The sequence below is a fragment of the Periophthalmus magnuspinnatus genome, chromosome 18 (assembly GCF_009829125.3).
Source record: "Periophthalmus magnuspinnatus isolate fPerMag1 chromosome 18, fPerMag1.2.pri, whole genome shotgun sequence".
Lineage (NCBI taxonomy): Eukaryota > Metazoa > Chordata > Actinopteri > Gobiiformes > Gobiidae > Periophthalmus > Periophthalmus magnuspinnatus.
This window is the reverse complement of record NC_047143.1, coordinates 3,420,376-3,444,627: the sequence shown is the minus strand read 5'-3', so window position 1 is coordinate 3,444,627 and position 24,252 is coordinate 3,420,376. Positions and strand designations below refer to the sequence as shown.

At 42.2% G+C, this 24,252-nt stretch overlaps 2 protein-coding genes across 2 annotated transcripts in view; both read left to right on the top strand.

Annotated features, from left to right (window-relative positions):
* Nucleotides 1-11,871, top strand: part of tec (tec protein tyrosine kinase) — a 37,287-nt gene extending 25,416 nt beyond the window's left edge. Inside the window, exons 11-18 of the mRNA XM_033983624.2 lie at nucleotides 2,533-2,666; nucleotides 2,999-3,073; nucleotides 4,147-4,318; nucleotides 5,930-6,146; nucleotides 7,509-7,573; nucleotides 9,297-9,415; nucleotides 10,356-10,513; nucleotides 11,612-11,871. Of these exons, the coding sequence (XP_033839515.1) occupies nucleotides 2,533-2,666; nucleotides 2,999-3,073; nucleotides 4,147-4,318; nucleotides 5,930-6,146; nucleotides 7,509-7,573; nucleotides 9,297-9,415; nucleotides 10,356-10,513; nucleotides 11,612-11,695 (1,024 nt within the window). The 3' untranslated portion in view covers nucleotides 11,696-11,871. The remainder of the gene's footprint in view (nucleotides 1-2,532; nucleotides 2,667-2,998; nucleotides 3,074-4,146; nucleotides 4,319-5,929; nucleotides 6,147-7,508; nucleotides 7,574-9,296; nucleotides 9,416-10,355; nucleotides 10,514-11,611) is intronic.
* Nucleotides 11,872-14,091: 2,220 nt separating this feature from the next.
* Nucleotides 14,092-19,618, top strand: LOC117386296 (high mobility group protein B2-like). The gene is made up of 5 exons (XM_033983638.2): nucleotides 14,092-14,244; nucleotides 15,357-15,507; nucleotides 15,752-15,903; nucleotides 17,005-17,179; nucleotides 18,547-19,618. Exons 2-5 carry the CDS (start codon nucleotides 15,358-15,360, stop codon nucleotides 18,670-18,672), a joined length of 603 nt encoding a protein of 200 aa, XP_033839529.1. The 5' UTR covers nucleotides 14,092-14,244; nucleotide 15,357; the 3' UTR covers nucleotides 18,673-19,618.
* Nucleotides 19,619-24,252: the final 4,634 nt, after the last annotated feature.

Genomic DNA, 24,252 nt, shown 5'->3' with positions numbered 1-24,252 from the left:
AGTCCAGGTTTAGTCCTGGTTTAGTCCTGGTTTAGTCCTGGTTTTAGTCCTTGTTTACTCCTGGTTTTAGTCCTGGTTTAGTCCTGGTCTAGACCTGGTTTAGTCTTGGTTTAGTCCTGGTTTAGTCCAGGTTTAGTCCAGGTTTAGTCCAGGTTTAGTCCAGGTTTAGTCCAGGTTTAGTCCTGGTTTAGATGTGCTTTAGTCCTGTTTTTAGTCCTTGTTTACTCCTGGTTTTAGTCTTGGTTTAGTCCAGGTTTAGTCCTGCTTTAGTCCAGGTTTAGTCTTAGTTTGGTCAACGCACACTTTATAGCAGCATAGATTTTAAAATGACAGTCATGCCTTTTAATTTACCTTCTCACGGGCCACATAAAATGACGTGGCGGGCCGCATTTGGCCCCCGGGCCTTGAGTTTGACACACATGTATTAGAGTGTATGACCCATTTTTTTTGGTTTTTTTTTGGTGGGAACTTTTTTTTGGCCAGTTAGCGTATTTTGAACAATGCGATTTCTTGAATATCAGCTGATTTTTCTTTACGTACTGATTTATCTGAGAGCGAGATGCAGTCACCAAAAGAGCCACATCGGTTCCTGCGCAGGATAAGTCTCTCTAAGTCTGGTTTTGACAGTAAACCTTTGACTTTTGACATGTTTTTTAGACGGTAAAAAGCTGCAGATGTTACTGATTTGACGTGGCTGTTCAAGTTCAACTCTGAGTCCATTATTACCTCTAGATTTCCAGCCTGATTTGAAGTTTTTAGAGTGACATAGATCGAAGTGTGGGAAACATTACCGTATATGTTTTGGAGTATGTAAAGCCCCACACATACTCAAGGATTTTTTAGTCTTAAACACGAGCTCAGACCACAGACACGCAGAGACTTGAAGAGATTTGAAGTCCCTGAGAGTAAAGACTGAAGCAGAACATGGCGGCGAAGAGACCGCACACCACAAGCTGAAGGTCAGGACTGAACCTCAGCTGTTTCCTGTCGACAGTAAAACGACTCATTTTGAGACTTTCAGCTTTTCAGCACAATCAGAGAAGTGCAGTTTAGATTCGATACAAGTCAGAACTGTGGTAGTACTATTGTGAAATGTGGTGCAGTATTTCAGATAAATACGTTTAATGCACAGATGTACACGGGCGGAGATAAACGACAGGAAGAAGAGTCACTAAAGCAAATCTGCAGTAACTTCAGCCCGTGGAAACTATATACATGTATTTAGATCATTAAAGGAGTAGTAGTTACAGCGGAAGTACTAGTAGTAGTGGTGGTAGTATTAGTGGTAGTAGTAGTAGTGGTAGTTACAGTGGTAGTACTAGTAGTAGTAGTGGTAGTATTAGTGGTAGTAGTACTTACAGCGGTAGTAGTGGTAATATTAGTAGTAGTAGTTATAGCAGTAGTACTAGTAGTAGTAGTGGTAGTATTAGTGGTGGTAGTAGTACTTACAGTGGTAGTGGTAGTAGTAGTAGTAGTAGTAGTAGTGGTGGTAACAGTAGCAGGAGTAATACTAGTAGTAGTAGTTGGAGTAGTAGTAGTGATAGTAGTAGTAGCAGTGGTAGTGGTTGTAGAAGTAGTAGTTGCTGCTGCTGTTGTTGCTCTTCTTGTTGTTGTTGGTAGTAGTAGTAGTAGTTGTAGTAGCAGGAGTAGCAGGAGTAGTTGTAGTAGTAGTAGTAGTAGGAGTAGTTGTAGTAGCAGTAGTAGTAGTAGTAGGAGTAGCAGTAGTAGTAGGAGTAGTTGTAGTAGCAGTAGCAGTAGTAGTAGGAGTAGTTGTAGTAGTAGGAGTAGTTGTAGTAGTAGGAGTAGTTGTAGTAGTAGTAGTAGCAGTAGTAGTAGTAGTAGTTGTAGTAGTAGGAGCAGTTGTAGTAGCAGTAGTAGTAGTTGTAGTAGTAGTAGTAGTAGTAGGAGTAGTTGTAGTAGTAGTAGTAGTAGGAATAGTTGTAGTAGTAGTAGTAGTAGTAGTAGTAGTTGTAGTAGTAGTAGTAGTAGGAGTAGTTGTAGTAGTAGGAGTAGTTGTAGTAGTAGTAGTAGTTGTAGTAGCAGTAGTAGTAGTAGTAGGAGTAGTTGTAGTAGTAGTAGTAGGAATAGTTGTAGTAGTAGTAGTAGTAGTAGTTGTAGTAGTAGTTGTAGTAGCAGTAGTAGTAGTAGTAGGAGTAGTTGTAGTAGTAGGAGCAGTTGTAGTAGCAGTAGTAGTAGTTGTAGTAGTAGTTGTAGTAGTAGTTGTAGTAGCAGTAGTAGCAGTAGTAGTAGTAGTAGTTGTAGTAGTAGGAGCAGTTGTAGTAGCAGTACTAGTAGTAGTAGTACATCAGAACCAAACTGAGCTCAAATCAGGACAGTTGTGAGTCATATGTTCTTTTCTTTTGTCGTCTTTTTAGAATGACATGTTTTCAATGTTTTTTGTTTTTATCTGTTTAACATAGTCCAGGAGTCACCTCAGTCCCTGTGTCTGTGTTTTTATATATTATATTATATTATTTTACATATTTCTCGTAGTCCAGGATTCACCTCAGTCCCTGTGTCCGTGTTTTTCAGGGAGGGGGGGTCGGCGGTCAAACATTACCACATTAAGGAGACTCAGGGCTCGCCAAAGCAGTATTACCTCGCCGAAAAACACCTGTTCAGCAACATCCCCGACCTCATCGAGTACCACAAGCACAACGCCGCAGGTAACGTGTTAAAGCCACAATAGGTCACTTTTCTGAGTCTGCCACCTTCTTTCCTCCATGAAGTTATCGCTTTGCCTTGAATGTTCCGCAGTATGGCATTAAACGTATCTAGCATTTATTTTATTACATGAAGAATCCACGTTTTTCTATTGAAGTAAATACAAGATGGGTAAATGTGATGTCATACTAATGTCATACTGTGGGACATTCCAGGTAATGCAGTAACATCTGTGTGGAGATAAGGAAGTTGTGGATCCCCACCAGAAAAGTTACGCAGTGTTCCTTTAAATACAAATACTAAATGTTCTCCCTTTGGTCGCCTGCTTTTCCAGGTCTCGTTGCCAGACTGAGGTATCCTGGCGGGAAACCAGACACGTCGGCTCCTTCTACAGCCGGCTTCAGCTACGGTGAGCCACAAAAGCTGAGCCACAAAAACTGAGCCGCAAAAACTGAGCCACAAAAACCGAGCTGAAACAGTCCCGTGGGAGTCCATCAGCTGACTGCCAAACTTATTTCTATGACAACGTGCTTCAAGTGAACAGAGCCCCATAAATACACACCCACACGCTCGCTTCCTCTGGTCTTTTCTGTCACCTACCAGACTCACCTGCGCAGACGGACCCAGACTCACCTGCGCGGACGGACTCACACTCACCTGCGCGGACGGACTCACACTCACCTGCGCAGACGGACCCAGACTCACCTGCGCAGGCGGACCCAGACTCACCTGCGCAGACGGACCCATACTCACCTGCGCGGGCGGACCCAGACTCACCTGCGCGGGCGGACTCACACTCACCTGCGCGGACGGACTCACACTCACCTGCGCAGACGGACTCACACTCACCTGCGCAGACGGACTCACACTCACCTGCGCAGACGGACCCACACTCACCTGCGCAGACGGACCCAGACTCACCTGCACGGACGGACCCAGACTCACCTGCGCAGACGGACCCAGACTCACCTGCGCGGACGGACCCAGACTCACCTGCGCGGACGGACCCAGACTCACCTGCGCGGACGGACTCACACTCACCTGCGCGGACGGGCCCAGACTCACCTGCGCGGACGGGCCCAGACTCACCTGCGCGGACGGACCCAGACTCACCTGCGCGGACGGACTCACACTCACCTGCGCAGACAGAGACAGAAGGAGACTATTCTTCTTCTGGAGACTGATATCAAGTTGATCCAAATCGTTTCATCAGACAAACGTGTCAAACAGCAGCTCAGCAGAACCCATTTATAGAAATATACGTGATCCATTCACTTTTTTGCCCAATTCCAAACACTTGTACTGTCACAGTGGACTGCGTAGGTCGGCTGGAGGTCAGTTGCGTTCACACTCCGCTCGCCCCGCTCCAGAGGGAGAGTGGAGCCGCTCTGAGACCTCCTGTCCGGAGTGAAAGTACTTTTATGTGGACCTAAGTCGTGACAGTGTGAAAACGGCCTCAGTGTTGCTGTTGTTGTTTTGCAGAGAAGTGGGAGATAAACCCGAGTGAGCTGACCTTCATGAAGGAGCTGGGCAGTGGGCAGTTTGGGCAGGTGCGACTGGGCAAATGGAGAGCTCAACACAAAGTGGCCATCAAAGCCATCAGAGAAGGAGCCATGTACGAGGAGGACTTCATCGAGGAGGCCAAGGTCATGATGTGAGTACTACTACTACTACTATAATTACTACTACTGTTACTACTATTACTGTTACTACTACTATTATTATTACTACTGTTTTTTGAGACTTGATCAAATGGACTAAGACTTGTGACTCAACTTGGACTTTAAGGACAATGACTCGAGTCGTTTGACTTGAGACGACTTGATGATTTTAGAAAACACTCAAACGTGGCCCTCCCCTCGTCCCTTCCCCGCTACCACTGACGTAACAATAACTGAAATACTGTGACATCGTACCATCAAATGTCTTACTTAATATTGGGGTCACGATAAATTGCATTGTTTTTCTGCAGCTACAGCCTAAAAAACAGAGAACTCCATAGACCATGATGCTTTGCTCCATTTCAGTGCAGATTACATGATGAAATGTTAAGCATTTTTAAACCTATAATCTTTGGATTATGACTGTAGTGAATCACATTAAAGTCTGGTCATGGTCACATATCTCCCATTCTCTTAGCCTTCACAAAAGTACTACTATTTTGTTTAAAAAGTATATATACTGCAAAAATACAAGCTGTATTCAGTACTTCAGTTTAAAGACCGGAAAGAACTTAAGGCCAAAAACGTAGGACTTGGCCTACTACTACTACTACTACTACTACTACTACTACTACTACTACTACTACTATCAGAGAAGGAGACAAGTACAAGGTGGACTTCATTGAGGAGGCCAAGGTCATGATGTGAGTACTACTACTACTACTACTACTACTACTACTACTACCACTGCTGCTACCACTACTACTTCTGCTACTGCTACTACTGCTCCTACTGCTCCTACTACTACTACTACTACTACTATTACTACTAAAGTACAAAGAAGAATCTATGAGGAGTATTTTATTGAGGAGACCAAGGTCATGTTGTGAGTACTACTACTACTACTACTACTACTACTACTACCAATGCTGCTACCACTACTACTTCTGCTACTACTACTGCTCCTCCTCCTCCTCCTCCTCCTCCTCCTCCTCCTCCTCCTCCTCCTCCTACTACTACTACTACTACTACTACTACTACTACTACTACTACTACTACTACTACTATTACTACTAAAGTACAAAGAAGAATCTATGAGGAGTATTTTATTGAGGAGACCAAAGTCATGTTGTGAGTACTACTACTACTACCAATGCTGCTACCACTACTACTTCTGCTACTGCTCCTACTACCACTACTACTACTACTACTACTACTACTACTACTGCTGCTGCTGCTTCTACTACTATTACTACATCAAAGACGGAGCTAAGGTCATGATGTGAGTACTACTACTACTACTACTACTACTACTACTACTACTACTACTACTACTACTACTACTACTACTACTACTACTACTACTACTACTACTACTACTACTGTCACTACTACGACATCAGAGGTTGAGCAATGTGCAAGGAGGATTTCATCGAGGAGGCCCAGGTACTACTACTGCCACTACTACTACTACTACTACTACTACTACTACTACTACTACTACTACTACTACTACTACTACATCACAGAAACACCTCATGGAGCATGTTTAAAACCAGCCCGATAACATGAATGTACGGCCTCCCCCGGTGGTCCCTCCTCAGGCGCCTGTCCCACCCTCGCCTGGTGCAGTTGTACGGCGTGTGCAGTCAGCAGAGGCCCATCTACATCGTCACAGAGTTCATGGAGCTGGGGTGTCTCCTGAACGTCCTGAGAAAGAAACGAGGAACCCTGAACCGGGACGTGCTCCTCAGCGCCTCCCTGGACGTGTGCCAGGGCATGGAGTACCTCGAGAACAACAGCTTCATCCACAGAGACCTGGTACAGCGAAAGCACCACTGCGGAACATTTCAGACAACAAATACCACTCACTGGAGCTGTTCTTATTGCTAAAAAAATACCATGAAAAAACATTTGCTCTCCAATCCACAGACCTGGCTTGTAACGTAGCCGCTCACAGTCAGGATTCATTTTACATTTTTTTTAGCTGTAGAAATACGTGTAAATACAAAGAAATGTTACGGTTTAGTCAAGTTATTTGTTGGGAGGTAACAAAAAAATAAATAAAAAATTGACTACTCTGCCATGGCTTTTCAAGTTACAGGTCAGATCCGTGGAGAAGCGAGCACATTCATTGTTGAGGAATAAAAATATCTGTAATAGAAAACATATTACAGGAGTATAAGTCGTAGTAGAGTATAAATTGCACTGGAGTATAAGTAGTACTGGAGTATAAGTGGTACTTGAGTATAAGTCGTACTGGAGTCTAAGTCGCACTGGAGTATAAATCGTACTTGAGTATAAGTCGTACTTAAGTATAAGTCATTCTAGAGTATAAGTCGCACCGGAGTATAAGTGGTACTGGAGTATAAGTGGTACTGGAGTATAAGTGGTACTGGAGTATAAGTCGCACCGGAGTATAAGTGGTACTTGAGTATAAGTGGTACTTGAGTATAAGTCGCACAGGAGTATAAGTGGTACTGGAGTATAAGTCGCACAGGAGTATAAGTGGTACTGGAGTATAAGTGGTACTGGAGTATAAGTCGTACTGGAGTATAAGTCGTACTGGAGTATAAGTGGTACTTGAGTATAAGTCGCACAGGAGTATAAGTGGTACTGGAGTATAAGTCGCACAGGAGTATAAGTCGCACAGGAGTATAAGTCGCACAGGAGTATAAGTGGTACTGGAGTATAAGTGGTACTGGAGTATAAGTGGTACTGGAGTATAAGTCGTACTGGAGTATAAGTCGTACTGGAGTATAAGTCGTACTGGAGTATAAGTCGCACTGGAGTATAAGTGGTACTGGAGTATAAGTGGTACTGGAGTATAAGTGGTACTGGAGTATAAGTCGCACCGGAGTATAAGTGGTACTTGAGTATAAGTGGTACTTGAGTATAAGTGGTACTTGAGTATAAGTGGTACTGGAGTATAAGTGGTACTGGAGTATAAGTGGTACTGAAGTATAAGTCGCATCAGCCAAAAAATGCATAATAATGACGAAAAATACATATATTTCACATATAAATATAAATCGTATCTGATTTTAAGTCACATCCCTGGCCAAACTATGAAAAAAGTGAGTCTTATATTCCGGAAAGTACAGTATCTCCATGACGACCAGCACATGGCATTCTTCACATCAGAAAAGTTACGTAGTGCTCCTTTATTTTTATTTTTTTCAGGCGGCCCGGAACTGTTTGGTGAACGACTCCATGGTGGTGAAAGTGTCCGATTTCGGCATGACCAGGTTTGCACTCGTCACTGTATTATAATCCCCTTCGACCTTTGACCTTCGACCTTAGTGTTTAGTGGGAGTTTATCCAAATATCAAAAAGGTAAATCCACAAACTTTGAACCTGATCATTTCTATTTTTAGACAAGACCCAAGAACTCACAGTATTACAACAGAAATCAGCATTTTTAACTATTTATTTTACCTTCCCCCATCAGGGTTAAATGTTATTGGTTCGTCGAATGTGGTGATGTCATTGGAAACGCACCGATAGGTTGAGTTCACGTGACCTCACAACATTCTTGATTCGCTAGAGTTTAAACAGAGCGGGAGACAGGTCAGAATCTGCTGTTTGACTGTCAGATTGCAGATCCTTTGACCTGGTTTATGGTTAATATCTCTGTAATTTCCGGGTCTATCCACATGGATCGAAAACTGGCTCAAAGTTCAGCGTCTTCTCGGTCTGGATAAATAAACAAAAGTGAAATCATTTGTTCACGTCAGCTTCAGAACGTGGTGACGTGATTGTTGTCAGTTGAAAGGACTTTACGATTTGAGATTAATATGACAAGTTGGTGGAGCCAATCCCAAACAAATAATAAGGTTACATATTTGTGGATCATATGTTTAAATGTTTCTTTAAAAACAGTGAATCTCACATACAGTTAAATACAGAGTGTCCATTAAGGATTTTCAGCATTTAAAAATGGATTAGGCCAGGCAAGTTTATTTGTACAGCACAAGTCGTACACAGTCTGATGGTTTAGTCCTGGTTTAGTCCATGTTTAGTCCTGGTTTAGTCCTGGTTTAGTCCTGTTTTATTACTGGTTTAGTCCATGTTTAGTCCTGGTTTAGTCCTGATTTAGTCCTGGTTTTGTCCTGGTTTAGTCCTGGTTTAGTCCTGTTTTAGTCCTGTTTTAGTCCTGTTTTAGTCCTGGTTTAGTCCTGGTTCAGTCCTGGTTCAGTCCTGATTTAGTCCTGGTTTAGTCCACATTTAGTCCACATTTAGTCCTGGTTTAATCCTGGTTTAATCCTGGTTTAGTCCTGGTTTTAGTCCTGGTTTAGTCCTGGTTTAGTCCTGGTTTAGTCCTGGTTTAATCCTGGTTTAGTCCTGGTTTAGTCCTGGTTTAGTCCTGATGTAATCCTGGTTTAGTCCTGATTTAGTCCCGGTTTAGTACTGGTTTAGTCCATGTTTAGTCTTGGTTTAGTCCTGGTTTAGTCCTGGTTTAATCCTGGTTTAGTCCTGGTTTAATCCTGATTTAGTCCTGATTTAGTCCTGGTTTTAGTCCTGGTTTAATCCTGGTTTAGTCCTGGTTTAGTCCTGATTTAGTCCTGATTTAGTCCTGGTTTTGTCCTGGTTTAATCCTGGTTTAGTCCTGGTTTAGTCTTGGTTTAGTCCTGGTTTAGTCCTGGTTTAGATGGTTCAGTCACATCTGTGTCTTTCGCTTTAGTTCAGTAATATCTCGTATCTTTGTCCGATTCGTGATAACTTTAACACAGCCCCATAAAACCCAGGATACACACTGTACACTGAGGAGGAGCCATTAGGGTTTCACACAAAAGGGACGCCTCTTTAATCACTAGGATGCCTAAAATGCAAAAATACAACGATTAAAAACTTGCATAACCACTGAGTCCAACAGAACAAATCTAATCACCGGTAATATATCTCGAAAATATACATGAAATATATAAAACGTGAGCGCTTCAGTGATGAGTTTCTGTCCTTGTTTTTCAGATACGTGTTGGACGACCAGTACACCAGTTCATCCGGCGCCAAGTTCCCGGTGAAGTGGTCTCCTCCTGAGGTCTTTAACTTCTGCAAATACAGCAGCAAGTCGGACGTGTGGTCGTTTGGTGAGGACGCGCACACAGCACCGAGTCCATGCCTTAGTATCGAAATCAAGTTTGAAATATATCGTACAGAGGCAAGAAGAGAGACCTGGATGCCCTCCCTGAAAGAGTGAAACAAAGTAGTAGGAGGGTTAAGTTGTGGGTCTGCCTCTAAAACGCCGGGTCTGCCTCTAAAACGCCGGGTCTGCCTCTAAAACGCCGGGTCTGCCTCTAAAACGCCGGGTCTGCCTCTAAAACGCCGGGTCTGCCTCTAAAACGCCGCACAGGAAATAAAAACTCAGGTTATGGTTATTTAATGTAACTCTGGTTCTATGAGTGCAAGGGCTAGATTTTTATTTATTTTTTTCTTACACAGACCCACACACTGAATAAGAGCACTGACTACTACTTAAATGCTTTTAGATGTAGATAAAGTTCCACTATGTAACATTACTGCTGCCAGTCCACATGGGGGCGGTATTGCTTTCCCTAGAATGTTCCACACTGGCGTTAAACAGATTCATTTAGCATTTATTTACTTGCAGGTACGGCTTAGAAGTGCCTTGATAAACACGCTTTCTTACTGTGAGCGGGGTCGCCTTTCCACAGATCTGACCTGTAGATGCGTAATTTGGCCTAGTGGTGTCACGTGCTTGTCTCGCTTGATAAAAATGTACCACAGTATGGATTTTTTACTTATTTTTGCTTACCGTGGTGACAAGCAGGCGACACCACCAAGCCAAGATACTGGTTAGATCTGTGGAGAGGCGATCCCGCTCACAGTATGTAGTATTTTGGAGCGATAAAAACACCTGTAATCGAATAGACGCGAGGTAGGTACGCTAAGCTCCAGTTAAAGCAATAACGTCGCCACGGAGACAGGAAGATGGCGGAACCTCCACCCAAAAAGTTACACAGTGCAGCTTTAATCGCTCACTCGCACGTCGGTTTTCCGTTTCCACAGGTGTGCTGATGTGGGAGGTCTTCACCGAGGGCCGCATGCCGTTTGAACAGAACTCAAACCACGAGGTCGTTACCATGGTGATGCACGGTCATCGCCTGTACCGGCCCAAACTGGCGTCGGAGATAATCTACGGCCTCATGCAAAAGTGCTGGCACGAGGTGGGAACAGTCCTCATCCTCTGAACTGATCAACTGCTTTATTTTAGATTTTGAATTGAGCTGACAGATTAATCACAATCGAATCAAAATCAGAATTTCAGTGGATGCAAATCATAAAGACTGCAGCTTTTGAAATATCATAATTTGCTCCATAAACAGCAAAATCTCCAGTTTATTCTGTAGAAAAATGTCTAAGCCTGTAGCGTAGATCTGTACAAACACGCTCTGAAATGTTAGTCTTTTATTAGTTCAGATTTTAGTTTAAAATGTGAACTTTGAACAGAATCTTAATAAATAAATAAATAAAAATTAAATAAATAAATAAAATTAAAAAATAATACAGAAAACAAATTTTTTTTAAAGTAAAAAAAAGAAATTAAAAAAAATCAAACGATTGAAATTAAAATACAAAAAATTTAAATAAATAAAATAAAAAATGAAATAAATATAAAAATAAAGTAAATTAAAAAACAACAAATAAAATAAAATATCATATCCCAAATCATTCAACCTTACTTTTCACCATGTAATAATTTGTGCTGTTAATAAGCTCTGTGCAGTAGCATGCTAGCTAACTCACTGAGCCTCAAAGCTAACAGTCACTTCTATTCAAATTGGAAAACATAAAATAAACAACCTATTAAAACTTAAATCAATTAAAATAAAAACTACCTAGTTATTTTTATGTGCAGAATACTTCAGTTTGTGGTGTTGTTTTAATATTTATTATGCCTCAAAATTAGCATTAGCGTTAGCATTGAGACACAGACATTTCTCTTTGAAAAGCCAGAACAGTCCTCTGGTGAAGTATTCATTTTATTTGTGTAATTTTAACATGTTTTGAAAAGCTCCCTGTTCACTGTCTGATCTTTAAATATTTATTAATTTTAGCGTGACTCTGCAAAAACCTCAGGGATAAAACTGGACAGGAAGTAGTGATGCTAACAGTGAGGTTGCTGGACACTGCACAGAGACAATGACTAATTACAGTTTTGAAATTTGATTGATCATGATTTTAATGTAATTTGTAACAAGACATAAATTCATTTGAAGATTTATTTTTGGCACATTTTCGTAAACCTTCTGTTTTGCTTTCAGAGGCCAGATAAGCGTCCGTCTTTTAAGGAACTAGCGTCACAAATCGATGGCATTTTGGAAGGTGATGCCCCGTCCACACCGTGAACAACTGACCAATCAGCTGCCTCCGTTTTCCACTCCGTATGAAGGCATTTAGAAGAAGTAACAAATATTAAAGACATTACTAACCGAATGACTGACCAATCAAATGAAAAACTCCAGCTTCAAGACAATGAAGCTGTTTTACTGTGACGTATTTAAATAAACCAGTTTATCCTTTGACACATTTGTTCATTTATTGTTTAAATCAGACCTATTCTGCAAAATCAACTTTTTAGGGGGTTTACTCACTACTGTGACGTGCAGCTACCCACAGGGGGCGCCAACAGCTACACGGCTCTTTGTTGTGTTGACGTTTACAGCAGTGTCAGCTCCCATTGGACACCGCAGTTTTCTAACACAAATTTGAAGTGCGATGTATTGATGAAGTGAATAAACCTTAAACGATAATATTGAAACCAAAACAAAGCAGAATTATTCACACACAAAAAAATAAAAATTGTTGATCTGTATAATTGAAAAGCAGAACGCAGTACTTAAGTCATAAATTGTAGTTGTTGTTGTAGTTTTTGTTCATAATTCACCTTTCTAAAGCTCAAATCTTATCATATTTCATTTTCAAAAACTTCCCACTACTACAAACAAAAGGTCCCCATGATAAATATTGTTCCATTTATAATACGATGAACGATGAGAGAATATACATACCGTAAATTTCAGACTATAAGCCACTATTTCCCCGCGCTTTGAACCCTGCGGCCTGTACAATATACTAGCTAACGACCACCAGGGGGCGCTTTCTAACAGTAAACACAAAAGTGATGAATACGCTGATGAATACACGAGTTTTGATTTTGAACTGTCATCAAAGAAGGAAATAGAGCCACTGCACGTATGTTTGGTATTAAAGAAGGAAATAGAGTCACTGCACGTAAGTTTGGTATTAAAGAAGGAAATAGAGCCACTGCACGTAAGTTTAGAATCAAAGAAGGAAATAGAGCCACTGCACATAGGGTTAGAATCAAAGAAGGAAATAGAGCCAATGCACGTAAGTTTAGAATCAAAGAAGGAAATAGAGCCACTGCACGTAAGTTTAGAATCAAAGAAGGAAATAGAGCCACTGCACGTAAGTTTAGAATCAAAGAAGGAAATAGAGCCACTGCACGTACTTTTGGCCTCAAAGAAGGAAATAGAGCAACTGCACGTACGTTTGGCCTCAAAGAAGGAAGTAGAGCCACTGCACGTACGTTTGACCTCAAAGAAGGAAGTAGAGCAACTGCACGTACATTTGGCATTAAGGAAGAAATGTAAAAAGACAACAAAATCTTTCAGAGGAAATAAAAGATAAAGATAAATTTACCTGGTGCGGCTTATATTCAGGTGCGCTTAATAGGCTGAAATTTACGGTAGTGATTACTGTGACAGGCCTAATGAATATATATACAACTATAGAGTGACACAAGCACAGTATGTCCTCTTTAAAGGAACTCTATGTAAGTTCAGATCTAACCATGTGCAAGGTAAAATATGAAGTAGATACGCTCAAATTAAATACAGGATTTACTAATAACTACATTCACAAACATCTCATCTGTGAGTCGATATATATGACACTTTGGCTTCTTTCTTTCTTTCTGCTATAATTAGACAAAGACAGTGTGCAGTGGTTTGATTTTTAGCCCGTACACAAGGGGGGGAAACAACTGAATACGGAAAAAAGAAGTTGGGTACGGAGCAGCTTTAAGGTCCAGTGAGATTCAAGGGATGGATTTTACACGTTTTTTTGTGGGAGTTGAAGTCGGACCGTTCCAGAGAAACCTTGGCAGACACGGGAATAACATGCAAACGCCACAACGAAAGGCCTTACATGATCTGGGACTCGAACCCACAGTCTTCTTGTAGTGAAGCGAGAACACCAAAAACTGCATGGACTGGTGTCGGACCCTCAACCAGAAATGTTACATGGTGCAACTTTAATCTTGCATTTAAAGGGCCCATATTATGATATTTTCTGATCTAATGTTGTTTCCTCATCACAAACAGACCTAGAGTTGTGTTTTTTTGTTTAACAGTCCCTGGTACAGGCTAAATCAAATAATTCTTTAATTAAATAATATAAAACAATATGTTGTCAGTTATGTTATAATTCTTTACCCATAATTTCAAAAACATGTTAAATTAGCTGATTACAGTAAATTAAAACGAGCTGCATGAAGCAAACGTTTGTTTTGATGGAAATCCTAAACCGCAGCCCTGTCCCTGCCTCCTCGCTCCTGATTGGCTTAGCGCTTTGTCACGCACATCCAGTAACCAATCACAGAACTGCATTCTCTATACCCCTCCCTATTGTAGTTCTCGGCTCCCGCCTAAGCCAATCACAGGCGGGGGCGTGAGGAGGCCGCGCCCCCTGCCCCGCCCCCTGAATGGAGGCCGCTGCAGAGGGGAGGAGCGCGGGGCGGGTCTGTGCCTCTGCTCCCCCAGTCTCCTGCTCCAGCCTCAAACAACAACACCAGCCCGCTACAGAGCCCCAACCCCCGGCAGTCACCCCGGCCAAGCCCCGCTACTGCCGCAGCTTCAGCCGGTCCTCCCGACACGTGAGTACCCGTCCTCAGCCGTCTGTCCCCGCGTCTGTCCCACACTGCGCACCTCTGCCTCGGGACGGCTCTGCGCGGGGCTCTGTGCAGCCCCAGCGGAGCAGGGTGCTCCAAAGCGGGGTAAAATGGCCGCTTTTTGGTGAAGTCCGGGCGGATCAGCGCCGTGTCCCCGCTGGATGTCCTCCCCTGTCCCCGTCTCTGTGTCTGTGTCTTTCTCCAGGACGGAGCCAGGCCGCCGCTGTAAACACGGAACGCCCATTTTGTGTTGAGGAAACAGCGGCGTCCTGTGCGCGGAGCCTGACCTCTCCAGAGCTCCAGAGCCCTGAAAAAGCACATCTGCGGCTGTGACAGCGGCTCTGAGGCTCCGTGCGCCCCTCTGCGCCTCACACTCGCCCCGTTTGGACTCGGGCTGGTTCACAAACCCGCCTCTGGTCAAAGTGTAGTTTAAATGCCGTAGTAATGCGCCTCTAATGTTTATATAGGCTTTGCCGAGGGGGAGGGGCGCATCAAACGGCGGGAAAATGGTGGTCCATTGTTCTGCGGGGGCTAGCATTAGCACGGGGCTAGCTGCGGAGGAGCTCCACAGAGGAGCCCCAGAGCAGCGGCGGGGCGCAGGGCTGGAGCCCGGGCAGAGGGGTGGTGCTGCGGGCACAGGGGCCCCTGGGAGGACCCGGGGAGGACCCGGGCTGCGCTCACAGCATCAGGGGAAAGTGGAGAAAGTGTTTCAGGAGCAGAGCCCCCAGGCCGCGGGTCCCACAGAAAATGGATCCCCCTCAGATCCCTTTGTCCTCTGTTCTCCAGACCCCGGCCTGTCCCACTGTCCACGTCCCACACCCCTCACACGGACCAGGACCAGCAGAACCTTTATCAGGAGGGCAATAAATATATGAGCTCTGACATTTTATTAATACATATTTTTATTAAATTTGTCCTCTCATTTTCATTGCAAAAATCAATAACAAATGTCACAGAAAAATAAATGAAGCAAAGTGCTGCTGACGTTTAACATTATTGACTCCTTTTCTTTCCTCTCTCCTCTTTTTTCCTCCCTCTCTCCTTTATTGTCCTTTCCTTGTCTCCTCCTCTTGTTTCCTCATCTCCTTCATCTCCAGAATGATGCGAAAGGACTTGAACAAACCGAAGGGGAAGACGTCGGCGTACGCCTTCTTCGTCCAAACGTGTCGTGAGGAGCATCGTAAAAAGAACCCAGAACAGTCCGTCAACTTCGCAGAGTTTTCCAAGAAGTGCTCTGAGAGATGGAAGGTCAGTGCCAGTGTCGCTCTCTCAGGTGGAGGCAAAACAAACAAACCTCTTTGTTCTAATGATACTTGGGTTTAAGGGAAAATCTGGTTTGGCAAATGAGTCGTTTGGATAGAGGCATGTAACACAAATAACATGAAAGACTGAAATATGACACAAAACACAGCTCCAGGTTTGTTAGGGTCAGGCTCTGATTCATATATATATATAAATGTATATTGTCCTAAATCTGATCTGTTGGTTTCAGGCACTGAGTCCCACCGATAAGAAAGTGTTTGAGGACATGGCCAAAGCCGACAAAGTCCGGTACAACCGCGAAATGAAGGACTACATCCCTCCAAAAGGTTTCGGCAAAAGAGGACGCAAGAGAAAAGACCCCAACGCCCCCAAGAGACCCCCGTGAGTACTGAGTCTGAACTAGGGCCGAAACTGGGACTTAACTAAGCCCGGTCAGCCAGCCACTCCTACTTTCTGTTAAAGTCAGGAGGCTCCAGGATGCAGCAAGGTTGTTTCTCACAATATTTGTGAGTTCACAAACTCACGGGAATCCAGCAAACCCCAGGCTTGTGCTGGTGCGATTGGGCCAGAGCAGTGGGCTGGAGACTGGACCAATCGCACGGCAGAATACAGACTCACCTCCCTGGTGCTGTTCGTCTTTTCTTTAACTTTTGGCTCAATGCAGTGTGAGGGTGATGCCCTCTGGTGGCAGAGGAGGAAAGTCACACAGACAGACCAAGGCTGAGCAGAGAGAGGCAGGAGATGTGAGGATGAACAGATCCATTTTCCTCGTCTGACGCAGAGAGACGTCAGAGACCAGCTCCTGTTTAATGTGGATGGATCAGAGTTTGCTCTTTTAGATCGACCGAACTGGTGTCAGTGTGAAAACAACCGTAGTGTTGTTCCCCAGACGTGTCGCTTCCACCAATCAGCTCGGAGTTTACGTTTAAACGTTCCAAACATGTCTCTGCTTTTGAAAGCTGCATATTTGTTATGATGCACAGTGACATAGAGGTCTGCACTTCAGCCTCACAGCAAGAAGGTCCTGGGTTTGACGCAGCGCGGGGCCTGTCTGTGGAGTTTGCATGTTCTTCCTGTGTTTATAGAACTCTAGGCTCCTTCCCTCTGGGACCAGGACTCAGCTGAAAAAGAGTTTCCAAATCTCAGTGAGACCACGAGTCTGATTGGTTAATGTGCCTGTCAATCACTGTCATTGGAATAAGACAAGGTCCCACAGACGTGTGCGTACAGCAGAGGGACAGAAGGCTTTTGACTGACCCTGACTGACCTTGACCACGCCCGAGTGAACCAGGAATCGGGTCAATGCGCTCGAACTCGTCAATAATACACCAAGTCTCTAAACCAAACCTTGTCTGGTCTGTCCACAGTCCACAGTCTGTCCACAGTCTGTCCACAGTCTGTCCACAGTCTGTCCACAGTCTGTCTCGCCTTAGCCCTGGTCTAGCCCTGGTCTAACCCTGGTCTTGGTCTTGCTCGTTGCAGGTCTGCGTTTTTCGTGTTCTGCGGTGAGTACAGACCCACGGTGAAGCAGCAGTATCCTGGTCTGTCCATCGGGGACTGTGCCAAAAAGCTGGGAGAGATGTGGTCCAAACTGGGACAGAACGACAAGCAGCCGTACGAAGAGAAGGCCCAGAAGCTCCGGGAGAAATACGACCGGGTGAGGACCTGCAGATAAAGAGACAGAGGCTGCACTAGCACTGAGTCGTGAGGCAGCAGAAGGTTTAGATCAGAGAGAGGCATTTTAGGTTTAAACCAACTGGATTTCAGCTTTGAAACTGGCAGCACAAATGAGACGAGTGTGAGGCTCATGCTGCTTTCTGATTGGATAATTGTCTTGAGGCACAAAACGCCAAATTATAACATAAATAAATGGGTTTTTGGTTCAATATTTTTGTAATTAGGTATAAATCAACATTACAATCGTTCTCCGTAAAAGCTATATTTGATTTGAACATATTTACATCTTCCATCATCCATTTGGTTCCTTTAAGTAAAAGTACAAAGTAGATGTTATACGCAAATTTTTACTTAATCGTTTATACAATATCCAATTAATTAAACTGTGTGAAGTAGAACTGAGTTGTTTTAACCTCCTGAGACCCGAGCTCTTGCATGACCTGCTTTATTCATTTCTCTTTGTTATTTGGGCTGATTGGACCTGATGAGTCTAAATACAAAGAATTGTCTTTTTACATTATGTAGTTTCTGAGAAAAACTTATGTAAATCAAATGTCCTCATATGTGACATTTTTAATGATTTGAAAAACCTATTTATTAAGACCCTGAAAACAGCAAAATTTGTCCTGAATGTAAAAACAAAATGAGAAACAACAATTGTGCCTCTTGGAACAAAGTGTCTCATGTGAAGAGCTGCAGGAAGAAAAAAAAAAAAAAATAAATTAAATATTCTAAACATTCTAAACTGTTAAAAAAACGAATATATATAATATATTTGCATTGTTGCTGTTATTCTTCTTCTAAAAATTTGCATTGTGGCCTAGACAACCCAAAATGTGTTGTCCACATATGAGGACGCCAGGTCTTAGGAGGATAAATCTGTGGTCAGTTGGAGCAGGCGACGCGGTGCCGTTACAAGAGTTTGTAGAAAGAAGAAGAGACGGGCGAACTCCTGAGATTTTAAAAGGTTTACAGCAGAGGTGTCCAAACTATGGCCCGGGGACCAAATGCGGCCCTCAGATCAGGTTTTATTGGCCCTTAGACCTCCCGCTGAACCGGCCCAATTGATCACGAGCAGCACTTTTAACAGCAAATTAAATTATTTCTACAACTATAACTTGAAACGCCACATTGCAGTGTGATAAAGATCTGAAATAAATGTGTTTGAAGCCTTATTAATATACAGCGTAAAAAGCTCTGCGCTGCATCGATCACCGTCTGTGGGACTTTGGGCGCCTCTGGTTTACAGTTAAACGCCAGAATCCCTCGGTTACAAGTACACGTTTAAAAATCGACTCACTTCTACTCGTTTCTAATCACTTTGACCTGTTTTTGTGGTCTCTGTAGGACATGGTGGCTTACCGCGGAGGAGGCACTTTGGCTAGAAATCCTGGGTCTTCAGCTCAGGGTCCAGAGGAGGACGAAGACGACGAAGGAGAGGACGAAGACGAGGATGAGGAGGACGACGAGTAGATCTTGGACCAGGATCTGGACCAGGACTGACGGGTCTCTCAGAACCACCACCAAAACCGGACTAGACAGGACTGAACCGGGGACTTTTAGCACTTGGAACTAAACCAGGACTTAGGACTCGATAGTTAAACATATCCCATCCCTGGTTTTTGAATGGTGTCGAATGGAAACGTACTATTTTATATCTTCCAAATATTTAGTCGATGGTTGGAGAACGCTGTGGACTTCTGCACTTGTTTTAAATTGTGTGAATCATGACAAAAAAAAAAAGAGGAAACGGTTACATTTCAGAAATAATGTAAAGGAAAAATACGTACTGGTGAATATAGTATTTTAGTTCCACTGTTGATTTTATTTGACGAAAAGGATGAAACTTGTATTTTATCTTGTCGAGTATAGAATTTAAATTTGGAGTTAAAAAAAAAAACACTGGTGTAACAAGTTATTTCGCAAATTTTGAAAAAGAAAAAAAAAAAAGGAACAGGTGACAGTGACGTTAGTTCCACTGTTGATTTTATTTGAGGAAAAAAAAGATGAAACTTGTATTTTATTTTGTATAGAATTTAAATCCGGAGTTAAAAAAAAGCGCTTATGTAACGTCAAATTTGTTTTAAATGAACAAAAAAAAAAAAAAAAACCCAAAATTTGTCAGTTTGCTTTTGAAAATTTGAGATTACACCGGGGATTTTGTAGAAGGACCAGGATTAAACCCAGACTCGGTCTTGTGGTCGGACTGGATTTGTGTGGTGCTCCTCTGAGACCCTCACGTGCGCGCTCCCCGTGCTCGAGCGCAGGGGCGTGCACGTGCTGTGTGTGTGTGCGTGCGTGCGCGGCTGAGCTGTTGTAGACACCATTCCACCTCTTCGTGTTGTTCGTGACGTTTTTTATTTGATTCACTGAAACGTAGAAAAGTTTTTTTAATAAAAACACAAAATGAACCAAAAAAGCCCAGACTTATTTTTTTTCCTCAGTTTTTTGTCGGTGAAATTTAAACAAATGTAATGCCTTAAATTCAAGACTTCTCAAACTGATACTTTAGACAATGAATTCGATTATTTTTGGGGTTAAATCAGACGTTTTGTTCTTGTGTCGCTCTGTAGTTCTAATCTCTGACACTCGTGGATCATTATTTTATAATTTGCACATTTTAAATCACAATATTCATCCAAAACGACTTAATAAAACAAACAAATCCACTGACTTCCGTGTTAGAAAACGGCGGTGTCCAATCAGAGCTGACGTCGCCGTAAACGTCAACACAAAGATCCGTGTAGCCGTCGGCGCCCCCTGTGGACAGCTGCACATCACTCTAGCGAGAAGAGGATTTTTTTTTTTCATTTGTACCAAAAATGACGACACGACGCTGACGAATCCTACGAGTATCAACGATTAAGAAAATAAAACTGGAGAACGGAACAGTACGTCACAGTGGAGGTGAAAACGAGGCTCGATTGGCAAAATGGCGTCTTGAAAATAAACGATGAAAGACAAACGTGCACGAATCACAACTTCAATACAACAAAAATCTGATAAAATTAAGGTACGCTAAAATGAAAAGAAATACATTTTTATCTTCCCCAGATGCTGGTATTTATAGATTATGAACTTCATTAAAAAAAAGCGAATTTCTTTACAATAATCTCACTCTTGATGTATTTATTTAGAAATGACTTGAGTAAAACAATTCAAACTGTGCAGGATGTAAACTGGAATCTTAAAACGGTCCTTTGAAACAGAGCAGAGCAGAAAGAACTTTAAAAAATGAGTAAAGTAGATCTGCTATAATGAAATTACAAGAAGTACTCAATATTGATACTTAAGTAAAAGTACAGACACTTTAAGTCCTTTAAGATTGAAAAGTAAAAGTATTTCATGCGGATTTTCAGATCTAATAAAGCTTCGAACTTAATAATTTTGATAAAGATTTGAGCGGATTTTTGTTCAACAGAAACAAATTAATCGATCGTGTTTTTTTCCTCCTGTTTTTATTTGTAGATTTTTGTTGCTCAAATTATGAAAATATTAAAAATAAACCCTCAAAACGAAAAATACTTTTACTTTTCAGCCCTGCTCAAAAATGTAGTGGAGTAAAAGTAAAAAGGATCCACTTAAAGAGCTACTCAAGTAAAGTACAGATACCTAAAATGTATACTTAAGTACAGTACTACTACTTTTACTTCATTACGTTCCAAAACTGCATCTGTAAAAGAGCCTCGTGCTGCTGTGTCTGATTTTATTATTATTTTTGTGAGATTTTATCCTTAATCTGAGGTGAAGGGAGCGCTCTGACCACAAGATGGCGCTGTGTGAGAGTAACAGAGCAAACCAAACCTGACATGAAAAGTAAGAAATAAAAAACACACTTTTTACATCGACTTTAATAAACGGAAATGAAAGAAATGTCCTTTGCTCCTGTGTTAAAACTTTAATATGTGAAAGGATATTTAATAGAAATGTGATTTAGCAGTTTAGTTTATCAGAATTTAATGGTAAAGTAAAAGGTTTTTGGTCAAGAAAGTCCTCACAAATCGATGATCTATGCCACAATGTAGTAACGATGAAGTAATAACCGTCAATGATGTAATAAGGATCAATAACGTGATGATTTTGAGCCGATTTAAACGTAAAACGCTCGGGATGCAATAAGTCACTCGCTCAAACTTACCTTTCCGAGCGCCACCGGATCTAAACCAGGTCTTTAAGAGGACTATTCTAATTCTAAGTACTTTCCAGCTACATCCACAGTCCCTGGGGGTGTGACGCTAACTGTAGGCACTGCTCTGTCTGAAGCTCTGTTGCTCAAGTTCGACTTTAATCTGATCTTTTTTTTTTTTTTTTAACACAATCTGAACATAAAGAGCTGGTTTAACTGGAACTATAATAGAGATGAGATGATTTGTGCTCTCAAATAACAGTAATAGTTACAGCGACAAGCTAGTTAGCATTAGCCAACAGTTTTTCAGTGAGTCGCTCTCAGCTTTTTGTGGAAAATCAAACTTTTAAATGGGGCCGTGGACGCTCGGACTGATCACAGGCTCCTGGAAATGTGCGGTTTACATCCATTTGGTATTGTTTTTATTTTCAGACTGTCTTAACATGTTTTTTTTGGCTGTGTTTGCCGTAGAAATACAATAGAAATACAATAGAAATACAATAGAAATACAATAGAAGTACAAGACGTCACTGCAAAGTATCGATTGTCTGGTTATTATGTGTTTGGGCTGAAGGAAAATTGTCTTGTCTGAAAAATTACAATTGTAGATGAAAAGTTTGTGAAGCCCAGTGAGTTTTGAAATACAACTTTTACACTTGGACAGGGAGGACGGCGAGTTTCCAGTGCGATGGAGACGGAGCTTCACACGTGTTAATGTCTGGGTCTCTTCACATACGACTTAAATGGATTTGTTCTTCCCTGATGGAACGGGGCAGATTCCAAGACGACAATGCCAGGATTCATCGGGCTCAGAAGCATGAGACGTCATTTTCACACATGGATTGTCCACCACAGAGTCCAGACCTTAACCCCATTGAGAATCTTTGTGCTGGAGAAGCTTTGTGCAGCGTCAGACTCGACCATCATCAATGCAACAGGTGAAAAATTAAAACAACACTGGACGGAAATAAAAATTGTGACTTTACAGAAGTGAAATCGAAACAATGCCCCAGCGAATGTGTGAAATAATCAAAGCTAAAGGCGGAACAACCAAATATTAGAGTGTGTGACCCTTTTTTTTACCATCTTCTTGTGTCCTAGCTCCTTGTCCCCTCGCTCCTCATCTCCGGGCAGATCTCGGTGGCGCCCCCTGGTGGTTTGAGTCTTGCTCTGCTCGGTCTGGCCCTGGTTTTCCTGAGACGATGGTTCAGTTTAACACGGATCAGAGGAGGATCTGAACTGGTTTAGTGGAGGATCTGAACAGTGTTATATGTCCTACCTGAAAACTTAAAGGTACAATCTGTAACATTTCATGCTGGTGTCCATGGAGACGACTCTTTCGCAAAATTAACTCTTTTTTTTAACCTTTTAACCATGTTACATTGTTGTCCTCATTAAAACACAGCAGGAGTTGTGCTTTGTTTCGTTCACCTTTGTGTCATTAACACAAAGTCGTCTTCTCTGAGCCTCAAAAGTGCTTCATTCACATTTTGCCTGTTTAGTTGCGTCATAGATAAAACTCCAAACTTCTCCTGAACATTTTTTGAAGTCCATAAACCTTCACCGGACTCATTCTGCGTCAAACTGTGTTCACAACAAACACATGGCTCTGTTAGCATAGCATGGCTCCGTTAGCGTAGCATGGCTTTATTAGCATGTCATTCACGGGGGATAAGTCCATGGATCTATAAGGACTTGACGTTTCCTTTATAAATGTTCATTCCTGTTGCTGACAGCAGAGGGCGCTCCAGGAGGTGTACTTTATGAAGTATATTTTCCACATTTTCCACATTATTTTAAGTTCTAAATTGTGAAGTACTTGCAGAATATGTGCACTTTAAAGTTCACGTTATGTTCATATGACCAACCAAGTGAACTCGCTGTGTTTCAGACTGATTATATTTAACACAGATGTCGTCAGATGAAATAAATATTGTTTAAATGCAGGTTTGTGTTGTGATTCTGTGAGTTTTTGGGTCTAGTCACTGATAGAAATGATCAGGTTCAACATTTGTGGATTTACCTTTTGGATATTTCATGGTAAAGTACAATGTAATCAGTAGAGGACGTCTGTCTCTTGCGCCCCCTTCTGGAGAATGTCATCATCACATTCTTGAATCTGAGAAGCATCATGACGTTTTCTCTCCTGCAGAACATTTCAATCAGCGCTTCATTAAACTGTGTGTGAAATTAAAGTTTTTATAATTGGTTTGAACTTTGTCGTTTTCCTTTGTCGAAGTTACAAATGTATGAATGAAAGTGTTTGATTTTGTACCTGTAGGTTTTTTAAATCTTAACGTCAAACCTGAGGAAATCCATAAACTACAAAACCCGGGTTAGTCCTCGTTCTGTCCTGGTTTAGCCTCATTTCAGTCCTGGTTCAATTCTGGCTCAGGCCTGGTTTAGTCCCGGTTTAGACACAGTTTAGACACAGTTTAGACGTGGTTTAGTCCCAGTCCTGTCCCGGTTTAGTCCTGGTTTAGACCTGTTCCAGTCTTGGTTCAGTCCCGGTTTATTCTTGCTTTAATCCCAGTTTAGTCCTGGTTCAGTCCTAGTTTAGTCCTGGTTTAGTCCTGGTTTAGCCCTGGTGTAGACCTAGTTCAGTCCCGGTTTAGTTCTGATTCAGTCCCGGGTTTAGTGCTGCTTTAGTCCATTTTTAGTCCTGCTTTAGTCCAGTTTTAGTCCTGGTTCAGTGCTGATTTAGTCCATGTTTAGTCCTGGTTTAGTCCTGGTTCAGTCCTAGTTCAGTCCCGGTTTAGTGCTGCTTTAGTCCAGTTTTAGTCCTACTTTAGTCCAGTTTTAGTCCTGGTTCAGTGCTGCTTTAGTCCAGTTTCAGTCCAGTTTTAGTCCTGCTTTAGTCCTGCTTTAGTCCAGTTTCAGTCCCGCTTTAGTCCAGTTTCAGTCCAGTTTCAGTCCAGTTTTAGTCC

What these genes read in the sequence shown, in the direction of transcription:
- LOC117386296 (XM_033983638.2), top strand. Translation starts at nt 15,358, where the DNA reads ATGATGCGAAAGGACTTGAACAAACCGAAGGGGAAGACGTCGGCGTAC. An exon ending in AGTGCTCTGAGAGATGGAAG is followed by an intron (nt 15,508 to 15,751) that starts GTCAGTGCCAGT and finishes TGTTGGTTTCAG; the next exon opens with GCACTGAGTCCCACCGATAA. An exon ending in AACGCCCCCAAGAGACCCCC is followed by an intron (nt 15,904 to 17,004) that starts GTGAGTACTGAG and finishes TGCTCGTTGCAG; the next exon opens with GTCTGCGTTTTTCGTGTTCT.